General features: G+C 48.1%; 1 protein-coding gene across 13 annotated transcripts in view; it reads left to right on the forward strand.

Moving 5' to 3' along the window:
- The window catches only part of SOX5 (SRY-box transcription factor 5), a 909709-nt gene that overhangs the window by 865472 nt on the left and 19736 nt on the right, over nt 1-24501 (forward strand). For all 13 annotated transcript variants that reach the window (XM_077340178.1, XM_077340177.1, XM_077340179.1 and 10 more), the window contains 2 exons: nt 17624-17732; nt 23771-23944. In XM_077340178.1, the coding sequence (XP_077196293.1) occupies nt 17624-17732; nt 23771-23944 (283 nt within the window). The remainder of the gene's footprint in view (nt 1-17623; nt 17733-23770; nt 23945-24501) is intronic.

A 24501-nucleotide genomic window follows, 5' to 3' on the forward strand; every position in this document is an offset into this window, starting at 1 on the left:
TGGGAAAGGCGGTTGCCTTCTGGGATTTGTGTCTGGCAGCTGGTTTCCACCTTGATCAGCAACCACAAGAATGGATAATTTGGTTGTGAGGCTGTGCAGGGACAAAGACATGAAGGCTGATGTTCTGTGTGCCACTTCGTCACTTCTGCAGAAAACCCAGAAGTGAGTCTGGATAGCTCTAGGAATCACTGAAAACTATATGGTGAAACCCACAAATCCCCTGATTCCTGGAGCTATCCTCTGCCACTTCCTGTTTTCTTCCGGAAGTGACATAGTGGTGAAGACCACATCGGCATTTTTTAAATGTGATTTTTGTCCAAATGGGAATGAGGGCTGCTGGCAGGAAGGCCTGGCCACCATAGTGGGTAAGCTTCGAGCCTCCCTGAGACACAGGCCACGTGCCAGGGGTGGAACTAAACGTGGCTCTTTTGGTTGATGGTAATTGCGAACGTGGCTTCCGGTGAGCCACAAAATGAGTACTGCTAGATTAGACAAGCAAATGGAAGAATCAAAGTCTGTGGAAGATTGACACAAGTTGTGGTTCTTAGAGGAAACACCCAAGTTCAGAGACAGTATCCCTGTGAATATCAGGTGCTAGGGGCAAACGGGGGAAGCTGTCCCTCCATCCTGCTCCCAGAAAAATATGGCAGACCGCAACTGGAAACAAAGGTGGGACATATGGTGTCCCCCAGCCAGCAGATTCTGATTCATGGCATCCCTGTCTGCGTCCAAGATTGCTTTGGAAACGGGCGTCACTGTGTTTAGTTACTGCACCTGTGGGCCTTCCTGGACGGTGGAAATGGCACTGCAGAGGCCTGTTGCTGTGTTGGGAGCATCTCTCATTGGTTCTCGGGGAGGTTGTGGCCGAGCAAATGGAGGATTATCAAGCTCTTTGCACAAAAAATACCCATGGAACTCGGCTAAGTAGCTGAGTCACCCTATTGTTTGGTAAACAATTACCAGCAAAGCTCAGCCTGTGTCCCGGCTATCTGTTTACTTGAAGGCAGCTACTCCCTATCCTGTGTGGGCTGTGATTTCCATCTCTGTCTTGTTTTGGCGTGGGCCACCCCTTTCCTTAGAACATTAACCCCTTGACTGCAGGGATCCCCCCTGCATTTTCTCCCTGTGTAAACCCAGGCTAGGACGATCTCGCCAGATCTCAGAAGCTAAGCAGGGTAGCATTTGGATAGACCACCAGGGAAGTCAGAATTACACAGAGCTGGAAGAGACCACAAAGGGCCATCCAGTCCAGCCCCGCTTTCTCCCGCACTGTCACAGGGACTTAAACAACACACTCTCCTGACAGGTGCTCATCCAATCTCGCCCTCAAAACTTTCAATGGAGGAGGATCCACCACCCTCCGAGGCAGCATATTCCATCTACGACCAGCCCTCAGCCTCAGAAAATGCTATCTAATGCCGAAGTGTAACCTCCTTTTGAACCAATGGCTCCTCACCCTTGTCTCTCAAGCCGCAGAAAACAGGTTGTTCCCCTCTTCGACATGACTGCATTTTACGTAGCTCGACGCAGCTATCCTATCATTGTTCACCCTCCTCCCCTCCAAGCGACACAGACCCAACGTTAGAATCATAGAATCATAGAGTTGGAAGGGGCCACACAGGCCATCTAGTCCAACCCCCTGCTCAACGCAGGATCAGCCCAAAGCATCCTAAAGCATCCAAGAAGTTCTCAACCTCTCCACGTAAGGCATGGATTCCAACCCCTTAACCTGTCCAGGAACAGGACACAGAGACAGGCACCTGGCTAACCATCTTTGAACGTCTTTTCCCGAGAAAATCCTGGGGGGGGGGGGGGGGGTCAGAGGTGACTTGATGACAGAAATGACAATGACAACAGAAAGGGAGTCATCATGGCCAGGTAGAAATGTTAGACAATTCACAGCTTAAGGAGGTGATTCTATCGAAAACATATGCCAGAAATGCATAGCAGAGTGAATTGTATTTAATGCCCATTGATGCCATTGGGTTCCAGGGTGTTTTTGCTGTGTGCCGTCAGGCACCCTGATGTTTTACACTCAGAGTGGCCTGTTATTTGACAGAAGGAAGGACTTGTATACGTTTGACCTGCACGGTAAAAATCAGAAGAGGCTTCCTGCTCCTGCTGTGGCTGATAACAATGCCAGGGGGGGACAGTGGACCCCCCTCAGGAGTGCTGGAGTAAGAGTTTTTCGTATCTGTTTTTACATCTTGAGCTGTATGTGTTAGAGATGCAGTTTTTGCTTTTCTGGCAGGAATCTCTGCTTCTCTGGTCAGGGGGATTCTTGCAGAGATGCTGAAACCAAGTGGATGCGAACTTACTCGGAAATAATCCCCACTGAACACATTGGGGGGGGGGGTTATCGCTGAATGTGTGGGGTCAGGCTGAAGGAAAGGCGGAGGTAGATGGAGGGAAAGCAGAAATTCCAAGAAGCTCAAGCACTAGGGATCATCAGCTTGATATAGTTGGTATTTATCGAAAGAGAGATGGTTTTACCTTGTCTGTATGAACCTCACCCACCTTTAGGCGAAATATATTGAAGATTTTACAGCACTTTACCTGTTCAGTGTCCTCTACAAACAATAAAGCTGAGAACGTAAGGAGAGCCCTGCTGGATTGGACAAGTCACCCACTGTTTTCCACGGTGGCCAAGCAGTTGAGAAGCGGCCCTCACTGGACCTCAGTTCTGAATAGGGTTGTGCGATTCGGCTGGTTCGGCGGCCGTTCCCTCCGGGCGCAGCCAGCGCCGCACCGCAGGGGGGGGAGGGCGGTGCCGGCAGCGGCGTGACAGCGGGCGCAACCACGCAGGCGTGCCTGTGTGGTTGCGCCCGCTGTCACGCCGCTGCCGGCACCGCCCTCCCCCCCCGCGCGGAGTGGCGCTGGCTGCGCCCGGAGGGAACGGCCGCCGAACCAGCCGAATCGCACAACCCTAGTTCTGAACCCCTGCTCTCAAGCCATCTAGTCCAGAGCAGGGTCTGTGTATCCGGTGCTGTTGAGTTGCTTCTGATTCAACAACAACAAGAACAATAAAAGTACAATATAAGAAGGAAAAGTGCAAAAGGATCCACTGCTAGTGAAAACAAAGGCAAAGGTCATGCTTTAGGGTAGCACATAATACATTCACGATTTCTCATGGCAAGATATAAAAACTTTGCAACTGGTTCAATTATATCAGGGTTTCGGGATGTCAAAAGAAACTGAGTCTTTCGTTCATCCGAATGCAGTTCTCTTTTTCACAGCAGTGAGTTAAGAAATTTAGCTCGGATCGAGGAATAAAATGGACAGTGGAAGAAAACGTGTGTAATTGATTCTATACAGCATTGTCCACACGGGCACAACCTAGCTGAATGCGGGATCTGTTGAAATCTCCCATATAGAACAGCAGAAGGTAGAGCATTAGTTCTAGCTAACATGAATGCTCTACGCTGTTGTGGGAGATTCTGCTTCTCATTCATGGCAACCCTGTGAATCAAGAGACTGAAGTTTGAGTCCAGTGGCAGCTTTAAGTCCAACAAAGTTTTATGCAAGGTATGAATTCATGTCCTCCGAAATGTCCTGTTGTTCAACCATGCGCAAGCCTTGCAGATTAAAGGCCGTAGCTTCCTTGATCGAGTCAATCCCAGTGCATGAGGTGGCAGTAAAGAAGGTGAATGCAGCCTTTGGGCTGTATCAACAGAGGCAGCACATCAAAATCACAAGATGTCATAATTCCACTGTATACTGCATTGGTCAGACCCCACCTAGAGTCCTGGGTGCAGTTATGGAGGCCTCACTTTAAAAAGGACGTGGACAAAATGGAGAGGGGGCAGAGGAGAGTGCTGAGGAGGATCCGCGGCCTGGAGACCAAGCCCTCAGAGGAAAGGCTGAGGGACTTGGGAATGTTCAGCCTGGAGAAGAGGAGGATCAGAGGGAACATGATGGCTCTCTGAAATGTTATATCTGAAACGTTGTCACTTGGAGGAGGGTAGTGAAAGGTTCCTGTTGGCAGCAGAGGAGAGGACCTGCAGTAATGGGTTTAAACTACGTATAGAATGATACCAGCTAGATATGGGGAGGGGGAAATTAACAGTCTGAATAGTTCAGCGGTGGAATGGGCTGCTTAAGGTGATGGTGAACTCCACCTTACAGGTGATCTTTAAGCAGCGGCTGGACAGATCCTTCTCCTGGATGGTAGAGGCTGATCCTGCACTGGGCAGTGGGTGGGACTAGATGGCCTGGATGGCCCCTTCCCACTCTAGGATTCTAGGAGTCTAGTTCAGCAGGGGAATGGGCTGCCCAAGGAGCTCCCCCTCACTGGGAGTCTTCAAACAGAGGCTGGACAGATCCTTATCCTGGATGCTTGAGGCTGATCCTGCATTGAGCAGGGGGTGGGACTAGACTAGCAGGGGGTATGGCCCCTTCCAATTCTATGTTTCTATGATTCTATGTTGTGCCTTCCTCTTTTCCTGTTGCCTTCCATTTTTCCCAAGCTTGATTCTCTTCCCCAGCAACTCTTGTTCTTCACATAACGCAGCCGAATCACAATAGCCTAAGTTTAGTCATTTTAACTCCTGGGGAGAGTTCAGGCTTGATCTGGAACCCAGTTAGTTGTCATTTTGGTGGTCTGCAGAAAACATACAACCTTCCTCTAATACCAGAGAAACCCGATGGTAATTTCAAACAACACTGCAGTAGACTCCGCTTCCCGGAGTCCAGCAAACAAGGCCTCCTGCTCTTCTCATCTTCACTTCGTTCTACTCTGAGCTTCTATAGAGTGACTTATTCTTGTATAACCTTTCTTGGATAAAGAAGAGAAGGGAGCGGGCATTGTTTCTTCATTTTGAACTTCAATACAAACAAGAAAAGCAGGGAGGGGGAATCTCCCCCGGCTGATAAATCTTAGCCACATTATAAATAATCTTTTGTCTACTTTGGTGGTCCGGGGAGTTTATATAATTGGAAGGTTAAAGCCCTTCTTTGTTGCTGTTTTCCCTCTTCATTACTACAGTGGAAGACAATAAAACAGGGCCGCCAGACGGGGGTTTAACAATAACCAAGTCAACATTTGAAAAGCCTGCTCCTTCTTTCTTTTCTTTTTTTTTAAAATCATTTCGTGCATGAGGTTTATAGCTCCGTAAACTATCTTTAAGCACAGCCGTGGCCTTATGCAACCGTGGATGCTGTTTCTCTTTTACGGCGTGTTTCCCCTGGTAACGTTCGTCGTCAGGACAAAGCCCAAAGTAGCTCTACTAGCGACAGAGCCCACAAAACCACGGGCACCCAAATGCGTCTACGCCTTGGAAGTCTTGGGATTTGTGAGAATTCCAAGGGGGACGTCGTCTTAGCAAGAGTAAACAGGAGGCCGCTCGAAAAACGAACCGTGTTTATTCCGGAATGAGATTTTGTAAGCTAAACATGAGCAGGCAGTGTGATGTAAGCTAAACACGAGCAGGCAGTGTGATGCAGCGGTAAAAAAGGCAAATGCCATTTTGGGCTGTATCAACAGGAGCATCACATCAAAATCACAAGATGTCATAGTCCCATTGTATACGGCATTGGTCAGACCACACCTGGAGTACTGTGTGCAGTTCTGGAGGCCTCACTTCAAGAAGGACGTAGATAAAATTGAAAGGGTACAGAGGAGAGCGACGAAGATGATCTGGGGCCAAGGGACCAAGCCCTATGAAGATAGGTTGAGGGACTTGGGAATGTTCAGCCTGGAGAAAAGGAGGTTGAGAGGGGACATGATAGCCCTCTTTAAGTATTTGAAAGGTTGTCACGTGGAGGAGGGCAGGATGCTGTTTCTGTTGGCTGCAGAGGAGAGGACATGCAGTAATGGGTTTAAACTACAAGTACAATGATATAAGCTAGATATCAGGAAAAGAATTTTCACAGAGTAGTTCAGCAGTGAAATAGGCTGCCTAAGGAGGTGGTGAGCTCCCCCTCACTGGCAGTTTTCAAGCAAAAGTTGGATACACACTTTTCTTGGATGCTGTAGGATGCTTTGGGCTGATCCTGCGTTGAGCAGGGGGTTGGAATAGATGGCCTGTGTGCTCCTTCCAACTCTATGATTCTATGATTTCGTGAAGCCGAGTTCAGTTTATGCAGGGATACATTTTGTTAGACTTTAAAGAGGCCCTGGACTCTTGCTTAAGTTTGGATCTGCGAGCTCTGTCCGTCTCCCTCCCCTTCCCCTGCTGAGATGGGAATATTACTGTGGCAGAACTAATCACAATAAGTTGGGATGTCCAAATTGGGTGCCTAACCCCATTGTGGTTTGCAGCTTGCCCTTGGGCCAGGATTCTAAATGAAGGCTTAGTTTGTTTAGTGTTAGATGTAACTGCAAACCATGGTTTAATCTAACCAACCATGGTTAGTGTGATTGTCTGAACATGAGATGCCCCACTAACTGTGGCTAGATAGATGAGCAAGATTCAAGTTCAGTGATTCCTTAAGGAACTACCAAGCTTTGGAGAGTCAATGCTCTGTTTGACAACTCTCAAAAGCTTATACCGTGGAAATTTCATTGACCTTTGACATGCTACTAGACTCAAATCCTGTTCTTCCGCTGCAGGACATCAGCTAGAAACTATGGAAGGGGTATGTCAATCCAAGTTGTTTTATTAAACACAGACTTCACTGCAGCTTTGTGTGATGTGCAAATGTGGAGATCTAAGGCTGAAAGCTCTGGGTTGGAAAATACCTGGAAATTTTGAGGGTGGGCTCTGAGGAGGGTGAGGTTTGGAGAGGGGAGGGTGCTATAATGCTGAAATGTTTAGCTTCCAAAGCAGCCCTTTTCTCCAGGTGAACTGATCTCTGTTGATTGAAGAGCCGTAGAAATAGTGGGAGATTTCCAGCCACCACCTGGAAGTTGGCAAGCCTAGATTGTAATCTTAAAGACTACCAGCCTGCAAAAAGAGAACCAACAGAAACAGCATGTGTTGAGGCAAACCAGGTTTTGAATGAGGGACCGGAATGCCAGTTTCTCAAAGTAACCCCTGCTTAATTAAACTGAATTTTCATATTAGCTTTGCACTGAGCCATTCAGATTTGTTTAGACATGCGTTAAGCCACAGAATCACAGGTGCAATGAAATTGGTACTCAGGTAGTAAGGAGCTGGAGAAGTCTGTCCCCTGACTTAAGTTGGCTTCAGTTTTTAGAAAGCTGCAGGAAAGCTGCATCTCAACAATTCTGTGACTGTTTCTTGTTGGGATTTTTTTGTACTATGACAACTAGAATATTTGCATATATCATCAGGGAAGGAAGCGTTTCGGATCAGCTAAGGATGCCCGTCCCCAGGTGGGATCTGGGGATCCCCTGGAATTGCAATTAATCTCCAGACTAAAGACACCAATTTCCCTGGAGAAAATGGTTGCTTTATTTATTTACTAGTATCAAATCCCATTTTAAAAATGGGCTTTTAAAGGGGTGGCAGGCAGGAGGGTGTGAGAGGGTGCTTTGTGGCCTGCAGGGAGACTGCAAACACACATACACACACCCCACAATTCCCTCCCAGCAGGAACGTACCTGCGGGCCGCAAAGCCCTGTCACCGCCTCTCTCCTCGTGGGCGACAATGGAGGCCGCAGCCACAAAGCTTCTAGCAAGGAGGGAGGGTGGGAGGGAGCTGGAGGGAAAGGGCCAATCAGGGTGGACCTGGACGGACAGGGCCCCAGACAGTCTCCTCCCAGGAGGCTGTTTCCCAATATATAAGGGCGTGAAATAGTGTTAAAAATTTTTGTATCTATATATCACCACTCTCCAAACGAACTTGCAGCGGTTTATAATAAAACAATAAAAAACAGTATGACCACATAAAAACCCCTTAAAACATTAACATCAAAACAGTAAGCATTAAAAGGGTGGACTCCACTTTGAAGGTAACAGTGGACTCCACTGTCAACAATTTACCATGTTCCCAGTGCAAATGGATAAATTTCTAGAACCTGTGGCCACCATAACATGTAGTTTGTCTCTGATGCATGGTCAGGACAAGACAATTTACCATGTTCCCAGTTGTGAGGTGACTCTACCGAGGTCCCTTCCCGCTCCGAATCCTGCCCACTCCCATCTCCACCCTCGAAGTCTCCAGGTGTTTCCAATCCAGAGGTGACAACTGTACCAGCCACAGAGTTCAGATTCCAAACCGTCTGAAAGAACGACTATTTAACTGTATTTGTTTATGGGACTCCTTCTATAACTTCCTTTAGGAATCTGGCAATGCCTTGTCCCATAAGCTTTGTAGAAATAAAAGAAAAACGGTGTGTGAGTTTTGTTTCTTTTTTAGTTTACTTCTTTATGCCACAAATCACCTCACAATTGGGAAATGGTCTTGTTTCAACTGAGCACCAGAGTCAAACAATATGTTATGGTGGCCACAGGTTATAACCAGTGGCTATCAACACCATTTTAGAGGAAAATTAAGCCATTTGCACTGGTCACCTGGTTCACATCTTCCCTTGTGGCAATTTTTTTTTAAATGCATTTCCTGCCAAAATGGCACCAGTGCTGGAGGGGCAGTAGGGAATCTCTAAAATAAATACATAGAATAATAGCCGTAGTGATTAAAAGCAGCGGTTTCTAATCTGGTTTGATTCCCCACTCCTCCACACGCAGCCAACTAGCTGACCTCAAGCTAGTCACAGCCCTGATAGTGCTGTTCCCACAAAGCAGAGCTCTCTCAGCCTCACTTTCCTCACAGAGTATCTGTTGTGGGGAGAGGAAGGGAAGGCGACTGTAAGCTGCTTTGAGCCTCCTTTGAGCAGTCAAAAGCGGGGTATAAAAACCAACTCTTCTTCTTCGCGATAGGGCAGATCTTTCTCTGCCTGAGAAAAGAGCTGAGGGGAGATACTGAGACAGTGTCAAACTAGGGGAACAATAATCTAAACTCAATATAAAACACCAATGTATGTCCTCCCAGGGGGTTCGATACCACAGCTGTTGGTTACCGGTATTCTCTCCTGCCTTCTGAGTGAGGCCAGAATTGGTTAATACAGATTGATTTGGATAAGCCCAGAGTTCAGTTTCACGGGGCCACTAGAATTCCTCCTCTCCTCTTCTTCCGAGCTTGGTCTCTCCCCGCATTTGGCACAAGGCAGAGCAGAACATGAGGAAATGTGCCGAAGCCCTGCGCTTCTTGGCACCTTGGGCTGGCTCGCATCCCCACGAGTTCGGGAGTGGGGGGGGGGGGAGAATTACTCCACGAGCAACACAAATGTGAATGAAATGTATTCTTGTCTGCATGGTGGGAGGGGGGGGAGAGAGAGAATTGTGCCGTATTAAGCCTGCGAAGCTGAAATGGAATTTTAACCTTGAATTATGCAGTTGGAGAAGAGCTGTTTTGGCAAGGCCAGCCCAAACGGAGTTCACAGCCCGCTCGGATTTTGCCAAGGACACTAGCCAAGGGGACGGTCTCGACTGGAGGAGTACCACCGTCGGCCTGGCATTCGCTTGGCCCAGCTCCGTTGCAGAGTATGGCACGGGGAAAGAGGGGGCAGACCCTCCATACGCTTGAATCTTGTTCCATCAACCAGTTAGGCTCGAGTACTTGTGTGCCCCTCCAGTGAATTCCACGGAACGGAAGAGGCAGATTCAAAGGTTTGGCCTCTGCGTAGCGGCTGCTGATAATCATTTCCCTGTGGCAGCGCTCCGAATGGCAGCTGTGTGGTTTGGAGGACGCTTCTCATATGGTTTGATCTAATAGAATTGGAGGCCCTTCTCCGTCACTGCTGACCCCCAAGGGTGGCCAGTGCTGGTGCAAAGTCTTTCTGCTTAGATCAGTCCATGTGTTTAGGAGCTGTCAAGTGTTACATCCCCTAGGTCACGCATTTTTGTGAGACCCTGGGGTGTCTTGATGGCCCTGGAAGGGATTCCCGAATGGGTGGGAGTTAATTAATTTTTAATATATATTTTTAAATTTGTTAAACATTTATGGCCATATGAAGAGCCTCTTGTGGCGCAGAGTGGTAAGGCAGCCGTCTGAAAGCTTTGCCCATGAGGCTGGGGGTTCAATCCCAGCAGCCGGCTCAAGGTTGGCTCAGCCTTCCATCCTTCCGAGGTCGGTAAAATGAGTACCCAGCTTGCTGGGGGGTAAACGGTAATGACTGGGGAAGGCACTGGCCAACCACCCCGAATTGAGTCTGCCATGAAAACGCTGGAGGGCATCACCCGAAGGGTCAGACATGACTCAGTGCTTGCACAGGGGATACCTTTACCTTTACCTTATGGACATATGTGGTCATGTATATGGTCTTGATAACCTGTACCCAACCCTTCCAAAATGGCCAATGATGGGCCTGGAGGCGGTAGGAAGAGGAGGGGCCTTGGGTGGGTAGATCCACAGCTATGCTCTTTCCCCACCATTTTCTGTACTATCACTCCACTTCTGGGGTTTCTCAAAGTCTTCCGTGGTAGTCACGGAGGGTGTGAATGCAGCATCCGAAAAAAATTAAGCCACAACGTCCATGTGACATAGAATCATAGAGTTGGAAGGGACCTCCTGGGCCATCTAGTCCTACCCCCTGAGGGCTGTGGTTAATAAATCAACAGCCTGCCAGCATAGCATAGTGGTTTAGAGCGGTGCACTCTAACCCGGAGAACCAAGTATGATTCCCTGCTCCTCTACATGAAGCCTGCTGGTGACCTTGGGCCAGGCACAGCCCTCTCTGAGTTCTCTCGGCCCCACCTGCCTCAAAAGGGGAGAGGAAGGGAAAGAGATTGTGAGCTGCTCAGAGGCTCTTTATGGTAGAGAAGAGCAAGGCATTACTGGAGGAGCATCAGGGAATAATACTACCAAACTACCAGACCACACAGCCCGGCAAACCCACATGGGCCACAACGTTAGCTGAATTAAACCACGGTTTTACATGACATCCGAAGCAAACCGCTGGCTTCTTGAAATCTGAAGAATTCTTCTTCAGAGAGCCAGTTTGGTGTAGTGGTTAGGAGCATGGACTTCTAATCTGGCATGCCAGGTTCGATTCTGCGCTCCTCCACATGCAGCCAGCTGGGTGACCTTGGGCTTGCCATAGCACTGATAAAGCTGCTCTGACCGAGCAGTGATATCAGGGCTCTCTCAGCCTCACCCACCTCACAGGGTGTCTGTTGTGGGGAGAGGAATGGGAAGGCGACTGTAAGCCGCTTTGAGCCTCCTTCAGGTAGAGAAAAGCTGCATATAAGAACCAACTTTTCTTCTTCTTCCTCTTCTTCTTCTTCTTCTTCATCTTCTTCTTCTAGCTCAGCACATGAAGCCCATGAGATGTGGCCTAGTCCCAAAATTCAGTCCAAAATGCCCTTTCAAGATGAATTTGTCTGGGAAGGGGCTTTCAACAGCAGCAACGCAAAAGTTTCAGTACAGCTAGAGACGAGGGCTCAATACACTATGTTAGAACTCATCCATCCATGGATGGATTAGGTTGGTGGCGCCTTTGGCTGGGGAGGCTCACAAAATCCTCTGCGGCCGAATTTCCCTGCCAAATTAGATCTGTCCGTTCGCTGGCGTTAACACATCGCCAATTAAACCTGATTGCAGGTTTGCTTGTTTTCCATTCTGCTCATTTGACCGCCTACAAAAATGAATCATTGAATATATATTTATTTATGCAATGGGCTTTGGCTCTTCCACCAGAGGCAGTGCCAGGATTCGCAGAAGCTCTGGTTGCGCAAGCTGGGCCAGAAGTGATAGGTCTCCTGAAGCCCATGTTTCGTGCCTCTTGACTCCTCCATACATATCCCAGGGAGCAGTTTATGACTGCGGAGGTCAACTAAACGCATCGACCTTTTCACAGCTGACTCTGTTCAGGAGAGCTGTGTTTGATTCCCCACTCTTCCTCCTCATGCAGCCAGCTGGGTGGCCTTGGGTTACAGTTCTGTTAGAGCTGTTCTCACAGAGCTATTCTCTCAGAGCTCTCTCAGTCCCACCTCCCTCACAGGGTGTCTGCTGTGGGGAGAGGAAGGGAAGGCAATTGGGAGCCTCTTTGGCCCATTATGCACGGAGTGGAAAGTCTGCATTCGGGGTGGAATGGCGGCGGCTAAAATCACCAATTATGCACGCTGCAGGCGGCAACCAGGTGCAGAGTCAACTTATGCCGCCGAAAAAGCCTCATTAGTGAGATGCGGAAGAAAGTGGAGCTTCCTGGGACTAGGGCGCAACCAGAAGCGGCTCTGGAGTATCTGCATGCATAATCGGATACTCTGGGTTTTGCCGCCATTGTGTTCCGTCCCGTGCATAATCGGTTTGCTTCACTTCTTCCTCCTCCTCGTTCTCCATGCCACTGTTTCAGCGGCCATGCATAATAGGCCTTTGAGACTCCTTTAGTGAAAAGTAGGGGATAAAAACCAACTCTTGTTGTTTTTGATCATCATCATCATCTTGGGTAACCAAGTAGAACAGCATTCAAATTCAGTGTATATTTCCAAGTCTTTTTTTCCTTCTCTTGAAAAAAAAACTAAGCGGTATGTTTGGTTATTCCTGGGTGAGCTGTGGGAACATCTGGCGTTCCGCAGGGCCTGCAAAATGGAGCTCTTCCACCAGGTCTATGGTTGAAGTTGGGGTCGGCGAGGAAGATCGATCCCTCCCCCCCCAGGTGTGAGTAGTAAATTGAGTCATCTTGACCTCCTTCCTCGCCCCTTCGGTAGTGGGGATGGGAGGGTTCCACCATGTTCTGTGATTTTATGTCTTTTAATGGGGGGTTTAATGGGTTTTTATTGGACATTGTAACCTGCCACAAGCCGGCTTCGGAAGTGGCAGGAAGTAAATCTAATGATCATGATCATAATCATCATCATCATCATAATCGATGCCACTAGATGCACTTGTGACGCACCGGTTTCATAGACCCCTGAAATCCTTTGCTGGCATTATCTACGCCTCTGGTCTAGAACTGCAGAGCGCAGAGCGGGAAGAAATGGGGCAAGTATCATCACCGAGGGAATTCTGGAAACTCGTTTCTTTTTCTCCCGGGAAGTTCTGCTCAGTAAACGCCTCTGTGGAGGGCCAAGTTCACGTTCAGGGAAAAAAGGCAACTTTCTTTTTTATCATAACGAGATTCTTATTTAGATATTTCTAAATGTGCTCAAAGGAGTGTGGGCAGGCACTTTAAACCCGCCTGGTAAATAAGGCACGCAGAAAAAGGCATTCAGCAGAAGACTCTAATCAGCACCAAGACGAGAGCACCATATGAACATTCAGGAAAGACGGGGTGGCTTATTTCTCTCTCTCTGTCTCTGTCTCTGTCTCTGTCTCTCTCTCTCTCTGTCTCTGTCTGTCTCTCTGTCTCTCTCTCGAATTCAGATAAAGAGGCAAAGGAACCAGTTGTAAAGCCCTCAGCGTGGGCTCCTTGCAGGAAAACCCTTTGCCAGCACCCCCTTGAGCGTGAAAGGTTCAGATTTCGGAGAAGAATCTGCTTGACGGGGTGGGCAACTGTGGCCCTCTGGATGCTCATGGACTACAATTCCCATGAGCCCCTGCCAGCTGGCAGGGGCTCATGGGAATTGTAGTCCATGAACATCCAGAGGGCCACAGTTGCCCACCCCTGTGCTAGTTAGTCATAATGACTGTGGAAGTGCCTAAGCCAGGGATTCTCAACCAGGGATCTACGGACCCCCAGGGGTCCGCTGGAGCTCCAGGAGGGGTCGGTGACCTTTCCCCTCCTGCCTTAACAAATCTGGCCACAAACGACGGAACTGGCTGCCTCCACCCAGAGGGCTCAGTGGGTGTACAAATTAAAGGTGTGGAATCAGTTGCGGCGTGGTATGGGGGCGTTTCTGAGCCATCTTCTCAGCTCCTGCCCTTCCTTCCAGCCTGCACGAGGTGGAGCCACCATAATGGTAGTAGGGTTGTGCTCTTCGGCCGCCGAAGCAGCTGTTCCAGCCCGAAGCAGCCAGCACCACTTCACAGGGGAGGGGCAGCACCAGAGGTGGCGCACCAGGTGATGCACGCTGGCGTGTTCTGCACAACCCCCCTGTTGCATGACAGCCCTGCACACACACACAACCCCCCTGTTGCATGACAGCCCTGCACACACACACACACACACACACACACACAAACACACACACACACAATTGCAAGATGGCTTCTCTCTGCAGTATACAGGTGCGATAAGGGGAGGGAAATGCAAGCTCTCGTTTCGGTGACAAGGTGACCCCCCTCAAATAAAAGTCTTAATTCTTATTCGTGCTCTCAAAGGCAACATCTCGGCCCTCCTCCGATGACCCTTGCCTTAGAACATAGACCAGAGACCCAAAGTCTTAGTCATTAATCAGGACTTCTAAAAAACTTTGTTTCATCCCCTCTAACTTCCTCCTCCTCCCTCTCCTTTCTCCTTGTAGAGGTTCTGCATAAACCCCATCGCCTGCCTGGGTTTTACTTTATTTAATTTATGGATCACCGTGTCCTTTGCTAGAATCAATCTCTCCTGGTCTCCCGGATGTTCTTGTTTCTCTCTTGTTTGTTTGTCTCCCCGCCACCACCCACCCCTTAATTGTCGCCTTTTGTTCCTTGCCGTGAGCTGGGCTTGCTTGAGCCTGGCCAACCACTCTGTTGTTTTATAATTAAGTCTTTCTGCGACTTCCTTTTCACCTCCCCTGCCCCGGGGCCTGCTCCCAAAAGCCCAGCCGGCTCCCGTTCCCCCACGCAGAGATTGACTGAGGGTTCACCTATGTCACGGCCCGGAGGGGCACAGCAAAAAACGGGACTGACTGTTTTGACTTCTCTCTGTTTCCGTGTGACATCCTCTGAGGATTATCTCAACTTTTCCCTTTCATGGCGACTAATTGAATTATTTTATTATACCGCATGTTTTAGTAGCGGGAGGTGAGGGGGTCACCTTGTCACCGAAATGAGACTTTGCATTTCCCTCCCCTTATCGCATCTGTATTCTGCCGAGAGAAGCCATCATGCAATTGTGTGTGTGTGTGTTTGTGTGTGTGTGTGTGTGTGTGTGTGTGTGTGCAGGGCTGTTTTGCCTCCCCACATTATGGTTTGGCAGTGCAGGAGCAGTGCAGCATCTGAAAATATTTTGCAGTCATGATTAATTGAGGACGACAGGATTGTATTCTGCGCCGTTCTGGAATTTCCTTGCGGGATTTCACTCCGTTCCAATTCAGCTGGAAGTTTCACGCCAGAAACGGAGCTTGCACTGTGGAATGCCAACCGTAGAACTTTAGTCTCCTCCCCCACCCCCCTCCTGCATTATCACTGATAATGTGATAATGTGCAAGCATGTGCAGTTGGATGAAACACCTGTTTTTGATGTGATTGCAGACAGGTTCCCTTTAAGATTGCTCTTTTGGTGGCATTTGACAAGTCCCCACGGACTAAACCTTGCGCCAAGAGACTCTTGATGCACTGGTTCACAAGATCATTTCAAGATAACTTTTTAAACCAGTATTTTATCATGCTTGCGTACATGATTAATGCACAGGTTGGGGGCGGAGCGGGGACATTGCAAAGGCAACTAAAAACCAAGATTACAGGGGTAGTCAAACTGCGGCCCTCCAGATGTCCATGGACTACAATTCCCAGGAGCCCCTGCGAGCAAATGCTGGCAGGGGCTCCTGGGAATTGTAGTCCATGGACATCTGGAGGGCCACAGTTTGACTACCCCTGGATTAGGGTGTCATGGTTCACAGCTGGGAAGCCTGGAACCCCCCAGGACATATTTGATACAAGTTCTCTGTGGTGACCCTGATGTGAACGTCTCTTCAGGAAGCCATCACCTGTTCTCCTAAAAGAGGAGAGTGGACCCAAAATGCGTGCTTCTTGATGGAACAAGCAATCACCAGGGAGACCCATCAATGCGTAATATTTCCAGTAGGATTTGGGAGGACCAGGTTTCACTCTGTGAAGAAATCTTGCTGTGTGAGAACATGGACCAGTCAAACTCCTTCATCCTAACCTACCTCATAGGGTTATTGAGAGGATAAAATGTAGGAGACAAGAATGACAGGATGCATTTTGGGTCCGCTTTGGGGGCCAAAGCCAGTTAATATGAAGTAAATCTTTAAAAAAATAAATACATGGGGGCAACCGCAGAGAAGGCCGTGCCCCTGGTGCATTTCGATCTTGTGTCCCCACTGTAGCATTCTGATCACAGCTTCCTTAGCAGCTCTTCAAGTCAAGTTGCATTGTTGTATGAGGCTGAGGCCCACGACAGTTTAAAAAAAAACGCAAGCAAAGAAACATATCCAAAAAGCAATTAGCAGTAGATCAAAGCAAGATTAAAAATGCAAATTAAAACAATCTTACCAAAACATAATTAGCTAAATAAAATAATAAAATTAAAAACTTCAGCCTTTAAGAGGGTAGAGGAAGGGTAGGTGATTATAGGCCACTTTTATTCTCCTTTGGGAGGTAAAAAGTGGAGTACAACAACCAGCTCTAAGTACAATTCTGGTTTGTATTTTCCTAGTTGCCCAAGCAAATGGCACCACGCTATAGAACAGTGGTCCCCAAACTTTTTATCACCGGAGACCGGTCAACGGTTGACAATTTTACTGAGGCCCGGGGGGGGTAGTCTTTTGCCCAGGGACATCACCACCGTCACCTGAACCCCTGCTCCGCTTGCTTTCCCGCCAGTGCCCCTGACTTCCCACCACTGCTGGGGGGGGGGCGCTTCCAGCAGCATCTGTGCAGTGCCACACCGAGGGGGAGCCCTAGCCATGGCGGCCGCTGGAGAGCACCAAAGGTGACCTGATGGCAGAGTGGCAGGGCAGCCCCCAAGGAAGCAGCCGGGGAGGAGGACAAGGAGGAGCCGTGGACCAGTACCGGTCTCCAAACCGGGGGTTGGGGACAGCTGCTATAGAAGACATACTGATCAGAGTGTGAAAATAATGATTTATCCTCCTCATTTTGAGGAGGAATCCACTTTTGCAATTCTGACAGTGCTGAGTGCAGTCACAAAATGGCTTTCCCGGGAGATGGAGTTGACCACAAAATGGCTGCCAACGGGCGGTGGAGTCAACCACAAAATGTCAGGTTATAAGGTCATGCTAGAAGCGACTGAGGGCAAAAGAAGAAGGGGACAACAGAGAATTAGTTGGCTGGATGGCGTCACTGAAGCAGTCGGTGCGAACTTAAAACCAATATTGGTTTAGGTACTTTTCGGACCGCCCAAACCAAATTGCGCATGCCTTATCCCTGACTTGTGCGTAAATTTCTGCAGATGGCTCAGTTATCTTTCACAAACTTTCTAAGCTCTGGTCGCAAGCGATCTGCCCGGCTAACCCAACGTCTTTGGTGTTTATGTGGCTCAACCCATTAAAAAATGTAGCTACATTTCCCTGCAATGTAAAGGTAGGAGAACCACGAGAGCCAAATGTGAACTGAGCTAGCAGCACGGTCTAAATTTCCTGTCTAAATTTAACGCATTTTCTAAGTTGGCTCATCCCCCGCTCATCGGTTGTCTTTTGAAACGGAAGGTGGTGATTGCTCAAGCCCTCATTCTTCCCACTCATAGCCCCTCCCCGAAAAGTAATTACGCACATGTGTGTGTTTTTCCTCCTGAAATTTGTTTTTCCAAGCGCTTTCGTTACCATTTGCTAATGCCTCTCCTCTGGGGAAGCGCGCAAATTACCTACGGACTTTGCCGTTCCACTGCGTGTCCATAAAACGGCTGCTTTGTGCCCTTTCTTCTCTCCCCACCCAGGACAAAACGACACTGGAGAACTTGACTCAACAGTTGGCAGTGAAACAGAACGAGGACGGGAAGTTTAGCCATGCCATGATGGATTTCAACATGAGCGGAGACTCTGATGGTTAGTAGCAAAGGGCTTGGCCTCCTTGCCAGAGCGCCCAGCCACCAGCAGAGAGAAAAAGAATGGATATTCGTATGACATAAACATGGGGGAGACACCCACTAAAGACGACTGGCAGAATCCGTAGGGGTTCAAAGGACGGCAGCAAAATTGGTCAGCGGCCTAGTGGATGAAACCTCTGAGGCAGGAGTGATTTAAGGATTTGTGGGGCCCATAGCACCAGATCTGGTTTAAGGACCCACTGGGCCCTCGCAGAGAATTACAGCAGGAGCACCCAGATTGCAGGCAGAGGGCCCCCACACACAGTGAAAAGGTTGTCCTTAAATAGAGAAAAGGAGGGAGATGAGGGGCTACAGCCCTGATCCTGGGACGGAAGGCATTGTGTGGGGCCCCTAGAAGCATGGGGCCTGTAGTATGTGATACATAGGGGCTTTTCGCACGCCTTCAAAATCGCACAATGGTTGCCAATTGAAAATGCTATTGATTTGCCGTTATGCACAACGTCGTTGACAATCTGCCACACACCTGAAACCGATCCGCAAAAAACGCTTCGTTGTAGCGCTTTCAGGGAAATCCCCAAAAGTGGATTCACCCTCCGGAAAGCGATACACTCCTGCAACCAATCTGCAACACTAGCGAAAAAAACCTGTGCGTTAACAATGTTGCGGTTTCTACAAAGTCCCTCCCCCTGGCTCTCTCCTCTTATCTTCCGGCGAAGCGATCGCCTTTTTTTTTTTCTCTGAGCGAGCGGGGATAAACGCACCAGCGAGCCTCTGTTTAGAGGCTTCCCCGGCTTCAGTCCCTCCCCAGAGTCACTAAGCACAAACAACAGAGAAGCCCGTTTGCTGATGTATTTTTCCTTTATTTTTTACACTGTTTTCGGCCGAAAATCGGGCCCATGAGAGGGGGGGGGGATTTTTTTTTTTCACTCGGAGGGAGCATGGCAACGATTAAACGACAGCTCAAACACACCTGCCAGCTGGATGGGTCTCTCTGTTGCAACAAATCAACACAGATTCGTTGCAATGGGTGTGTTTTTTTTTTTAAACTTTCTTAAAGGGAAAGGGGCTGTTTGGGAGCATGCTAACGGCTGCCCATTGGCTGCTTGACGGCCAGGGGCGGGACGAGCTTGGCAATAGCGCTTCCTTTCTAGCGATTTTTGCTGAGACCGGAAGCTTGTGGGAAACGATGGAAACGCAACTGGATTCCACTACAAAGTCAAGTATGCATAATGACGAATTCCACTATTTTAAATGGCGATTTTTCATTCAGCAACCAATTTGCTACAAAGATCCCGGTGCGGAAAGCCCCATAGAATAATAGAATCATAGAAAAATAGAGTTGGAAGGGACCTCGTGGGTCATCTAGTACAACCCCGTCCACTATGCAGGACACTCACATCCCAATCACTCATCTACTGTAATCTGCCACCCCTTTGCCTTCACATAATCAGCCTCTCCGTCAGATGGCTCTCCAGCCTGCTTAAAAATCTCCAAAGATGGAGAACCCACCACCTCCCAAGGAAGCCTGTTCCACTGAGAAACCACTCTGTCAGGAACTTCTTCCGGATGTTTAGATGGAATTTCTTTGGAATTAATTCCATCCCATTGGTTCTGGTCTGTCCCTCTGAGGTGAGAGAGAACAACTCTGCTCCATCCTCCATATGACACCCTTTTAAATACTTGAAGATGGTTATCAGATCCCCTCTCAGTCATCTTCTCTCTAAACAGACCAAGCTCCCCCAACTTTTCTTCATACGTCTTGGTCTCCAAACCCCTCACCATCTTTGTTGCCCTCCTCTGGACACATTCCAGTTTGTCAACATCCCTCTTCAACTGGGGTGCCCAAAACTGGACACATTACTCCAAGTGAGGCCAAACCAGAGCAGAGTAAAGTGGTACCATCACCTCCTGTGATCTGGACACGATACTCCATTTGATACAGCCCAAAATGCCATTTGCCTTTATCCATGTGCCACATGGATAAACTGGGAGGGAACTGTTTATATTTTGCCTGGAGAAATGTAGACTGAGAGGAGACAAACTCACACTTTTCAGGTATCTGAAGAGTTCTCACATGGAAGAGGGCAAAGGCTTGTTCTCTGCTGTTCTAGAAAGCAAAACTGGATCTTGGGCTCAGGCTGCAGGTGGTAATATGTCAGCTGCACATTACAAAGAACTTCTTAACGGTGACAGTAGTCCAACAGTATGACACTTCAGGCGTTTGAAGAGCTTATTGGAAGAAAGGCTGTACAGCCATCCATCAGGGATCTCTAGCTTTCATTGATGGCCTATAGGGTCTCTGGGGACTCTGTGATTCTTAGACATTTTGTGTTGCTGTAGGTCAGGGGTAGTCAAACTGCGGCCCTCCAGATGTCCATGGACTACAATTCCCAGGAGCCCCTGCCAGCGAATGCTGGCAGGGGCTCCTGGGAATTGTAGTCCATGGACATCTGGAGGGCCACAGTTTGACTACCCCTGCTGTAGGTCTTCAGGTGGATGACCTGTTTCTCAAAACCTCAAGAGGGGTCACAAACACACCTTTGGATGAGCACATGAACCTACCTTGTACTGAATCAGACCAATGGGTCCATCAGGTTCAATAATGTTTACTGAAACAGACAGCGGCTCTCAAGGGTCTCAGATAGAGGTCTTTCCCACCAATTCCTACCTGACTCTTTTAACTGCAGATGCTGGGGATTAAACCTGGAACCTTTGGTGTACCAAGCAGATGGTCTCCCACAAAACCACAGCCCCTACCCTAGAATCTATGATGATGAGAAGAAGCAGGCACCATTAGATAACTTCAGTCAGATGGTGAACTAGACAGAGCTGCTTGGCCATATTTGAATTACAAGCATGTGCTTATTTGGACCTGATGGACATTTTATGCAGTTTTGTATCTACACTGGGCTTTCTCAACCAGGGTTTTGTGAAAGCCTGGGGTTTCTTGATGGCCCTGGAGGGGTTTCCTGAAAGGGTGGGAGTTAATTCATTTTCAAAATATTTTTTAAAGCTTTTTGGGTGTCAACCTCTTCCCCCCTTCCAAAATGGCTAATAATAAGCCTAGAGTGGGTGGGAAGGGGAGGGGCCCTGGGTGGGCGTGTCCACAGCTATGCTTCCCAATCGTATTCTGCATGATCACACCACTTCTGGAGTTTCTTGAGGCCTGAAGATAGTTTCAGGGTTTTTCTCAACATTAAAACAGTTATGAAAGGTTGATCTACACCATTGCAAGAGTGTGAGTTGAAAGAAGTGTGGCTGGGAACATATTTGTTGCCAATGTGCATCTGCATAACTATGCACTTAAGAGTACACTTGAAAATGCATGAACAGCACTGAAAAGGAAATTGCATTTGCTAGCATGCACGTCATGCGCATGAGCTACACTAGGAACCAGGATTGCCCTGTCTGATCTACTTTCAGGTAAATGCAGGACTCAGCTCATAAAGGAGAAAAGTGTTGCCAGGAAAATTTGGTAGTTAGGCCCTTGAAGACTGGATCACTCTTTAAAACACACAGGATGATATGAGTCATAAACATTTAAAATTAGTATTTCAAATATTCACAACAGCTGAAATGTTGATTTGCTACTAAGGACCAGCATATTCCTTTTTCCATTTTTTGCGTGTACTTTTGTCAGTTCTCTAGTTTTCACTATTGTTTTTGTAGATGTGCTTATATTATGCATACATTGTTTTGGAACACAACATGCATAGAATTTATACATACACTGCATCATTGATACATATATCATCCATATATGTATGGTGCTGATTTGCAAATGCACAGATAAAACTTAAAATGCATAGGTTTTCTTTAGTGATAAATTTGGTGTGAAGAAACAAGAAACAGCACATAAAGGGGGGGAAAGCACAGTTCAGTTTAAAGAAGGCAAAAATAAAATCAAAGCAAAAATTTTGGGGTGCTCTAAACTTCATGATCATATGCATTCCATCTCTATCTAAAGCTAGAATGTCAAAGCTGGAAAGGATTAACTCTACTCTGTGGGGTAGTCAAGTCACCCCTGGCCACCAGTGGGGGCTAAGGAGGATTGCCAGAGCCAAATTCAGGAACTCATGGAAATTTGGGGATGCAGCACAGGGACCTCAGTGGGCCAAAATGCCATGGAATCTACCCTCCAGGGGAATCAATCTCTGTAGCCTGGAGATGAGCTGTAATTCCAGAGAATCCCCAAGTCCCACCTGGATGCTGGCATCTCTAGTATAAGACCAAGATATCATAGACATAATACATTCTAAACACATGTCCATGCAGCATTTTCTTTAAGCTATGGTCATTTAACTGGTTCCTACGTAGATAAATCCTGCAGTTAAAATCTTGTGCCTGATACTGGCTACAAAATTTTCAGAGCAAGAGCTACTGACTAGCCAATCTGGGAATATATATATCTTCCCAATCAGAATTGGCCAGACAGCATCTGGAATACTGTGTGCAGTTCTTATGTAGCGATGGGCAGTCTGATTTGGATCAGCCAGAAAGTACCAGAATCAATCTTTGATTTGGGCACGAGTCAGCGGAATTCGATCAGAATTGCCATTCTACAATAAGTTTAAGCGGCCAAATCAGCCTTGTTCGAATCGCCAAATCATGGTTTGGCATGATTCATCGATTCAGACAAGAGGACGTTTAAACTTTAAAGGAAAAGAGAAAGGGGGAATTCATGAACAGACCAGAAAAAAGATGAAAATGGGGAAATTCACACAGACTGAATCAGGACAAACCATGGGTGATTCAGACTAACCAGAGTCAGTCTGAACTGCTTCGGACCAAATGGAAACAATCTGCTCTGGAGGCCTCACTTCAAAAAGGATATGGATGAAACTGAGAGGGTGTGGAGGAGAGCAACAAGGATGATCCAGGGCCTGGGGACCAAGCCCTGCTAGGAAAGACTGAGGACCTTGGGAATGTTCTGCCTCTTCCAGAAACCCTGAAGAGCCACCTCCAGCTTGTCTACACAAGACTGATCTTGTTGGGAGTTTGGTCTGATTCAGGCTAAGGCAGCTTTATGTGTTCATGTGTTGATGTTCAGTCTTTAGGAGGCATCTGAAGATGGTTTGATTTAGGGCTACATTTGAATAACTTATTAGCAGGCCTAAATTGTGATTTGAAAGTTTGGGGGTTTAGAGATTTTATTAGGGGCCAAGCCTGTTGCATTCAGGAATACAACAGGTGCTAGATTAGGGGGGTGGAGTGGAAGAACTCTGCGGATGGCCTCCCCCTCCCCCCAGGACCTGGAAAGGCTGCAGGCAGCTGCAGGGGCAGCTCTCACACAGCAGGGAACTGCAGCCTCCAAATGAAGTGGAAGGAGGAGGGGGTGGTCAGGGGTGGGAGACAGAAGGCGATTGGCTGGCCGCTAGACAGACAGACAACCTGGTTGGAGGAGGAGGCACTTAGGCGGGACAGCTGCCCTGAGTGGGTGTTAAGCGCTGAGTGGCACTTAAGCCATGAGACACGCTCCTCCTCCAAGCCCTTACCAGAAATATTAAGTGGAACAGGTTTTGCATATTCTATGTTGTAAGCTGCCTCTGGCTCCATGAGGCTAATAAATGTTTTAAATAACGAATAAACACTACCAAGAGCTACAAACAGGAATGAACCTGAATATATCACCAAGTCTTACTTGAAAAAGAACACGTGTTCTATCTGCTTGGAGCAGGGATTCCCAACCAGGGTTCCAGGGAACGTTGGGGTTATGCAAGTGCTCCCCAGGGGTTACTTGGTCTTTCTCAGGAGTTCAGATGGCCGCTGACCTCGCTAAACATCATGGGAAGCCACTTCCCCCGTTGCTCTATAAACCTCGTCTCCTTCTCCACAATGGATGGATGGATGTGTTGAGTGGCTGGCACCTGTACCTTATTTCTGTGCCCTCTGATGGGGCACATCACCACTTCTGAGGTTCCTTGAAGCCTGAAAGATATTTCAGGAGTTCCTCCATGGTCAAAAGGTCAGTTCCCACTCCAAAACTGTGTTTTTTTCCCCTCCCCCTTGCCTCTCCCCCTTTCTTCCCCCAATTAGGAAGTGCGGGAGTCTCGGAATCTCGAATTTACCGGGAATCCAGAGGGCGTGGGAGCAATGAGCCCCACATCAAGCGCCCGATGAACGCCTTTATGGTGTGGGCAAAAGACGAGCGACGGAAGATCCTGCAAGCCTTCCCTGACATGCACAACTCCAACATCAGCAAAATATTGGGTAAGGAAAAGGGAACAGGAGGGGAGGGACTCTCTGGTTGTGAGCGACAATGTGTGGACTGCTAGATTCAAGCCCCGTAGCAACTTCAAGATCGAACGAGGTTTTTTTTTATTCCAGTGGCACCTTTATGATCAACAATGTTTTATTCAAGGTATAAAGTTTTGTGTACATGCATGTTCTAGTTGGAGACCATCTGCTTGTCACATAGAACAGGGGTAGTCAACCTGTGGTCAGATCAGAGGTAGTTAACCTGTGGTCCTCCAGATGTTCATGGACTACAATTCCCATGAGCCCCTGCCAGAAAACACTGGCAGGGGTTCGTGGGAATTGTAGTCCATGGACATCTGGAGGACCACAGGTTGACTACCCCAGCTCCAGATGTTCATGGACTACAATTCCCACGAACCCCTGCCAGTGTTTGCTGGCAGGGGCTCATGGGAATTGTAGTCCATGAACATTTGGAGGACCACAGGTTGACTACCCCAGCTCCAGATGTTCGTGGACTACAATTCCCATGAGCCCCTGCCAGTGTTTGCTGGCAGGGGCTCATGGGAATT

Source organism: Paroedura picta, chromosome 5, assembly GCF_049243985.1.
Source record: "Paroedura picta isolate Pp20150507F chromosome 5, Ppicta_v3.0, whole genome shotgun sequence".
In the NCBI taxonomy this organism is placed as follows: Eukaryota; Metazoa; Chordata; class Lepidosauria; order Squamata; family Gekkonidae; genus Paroedura; species Paroedura picta.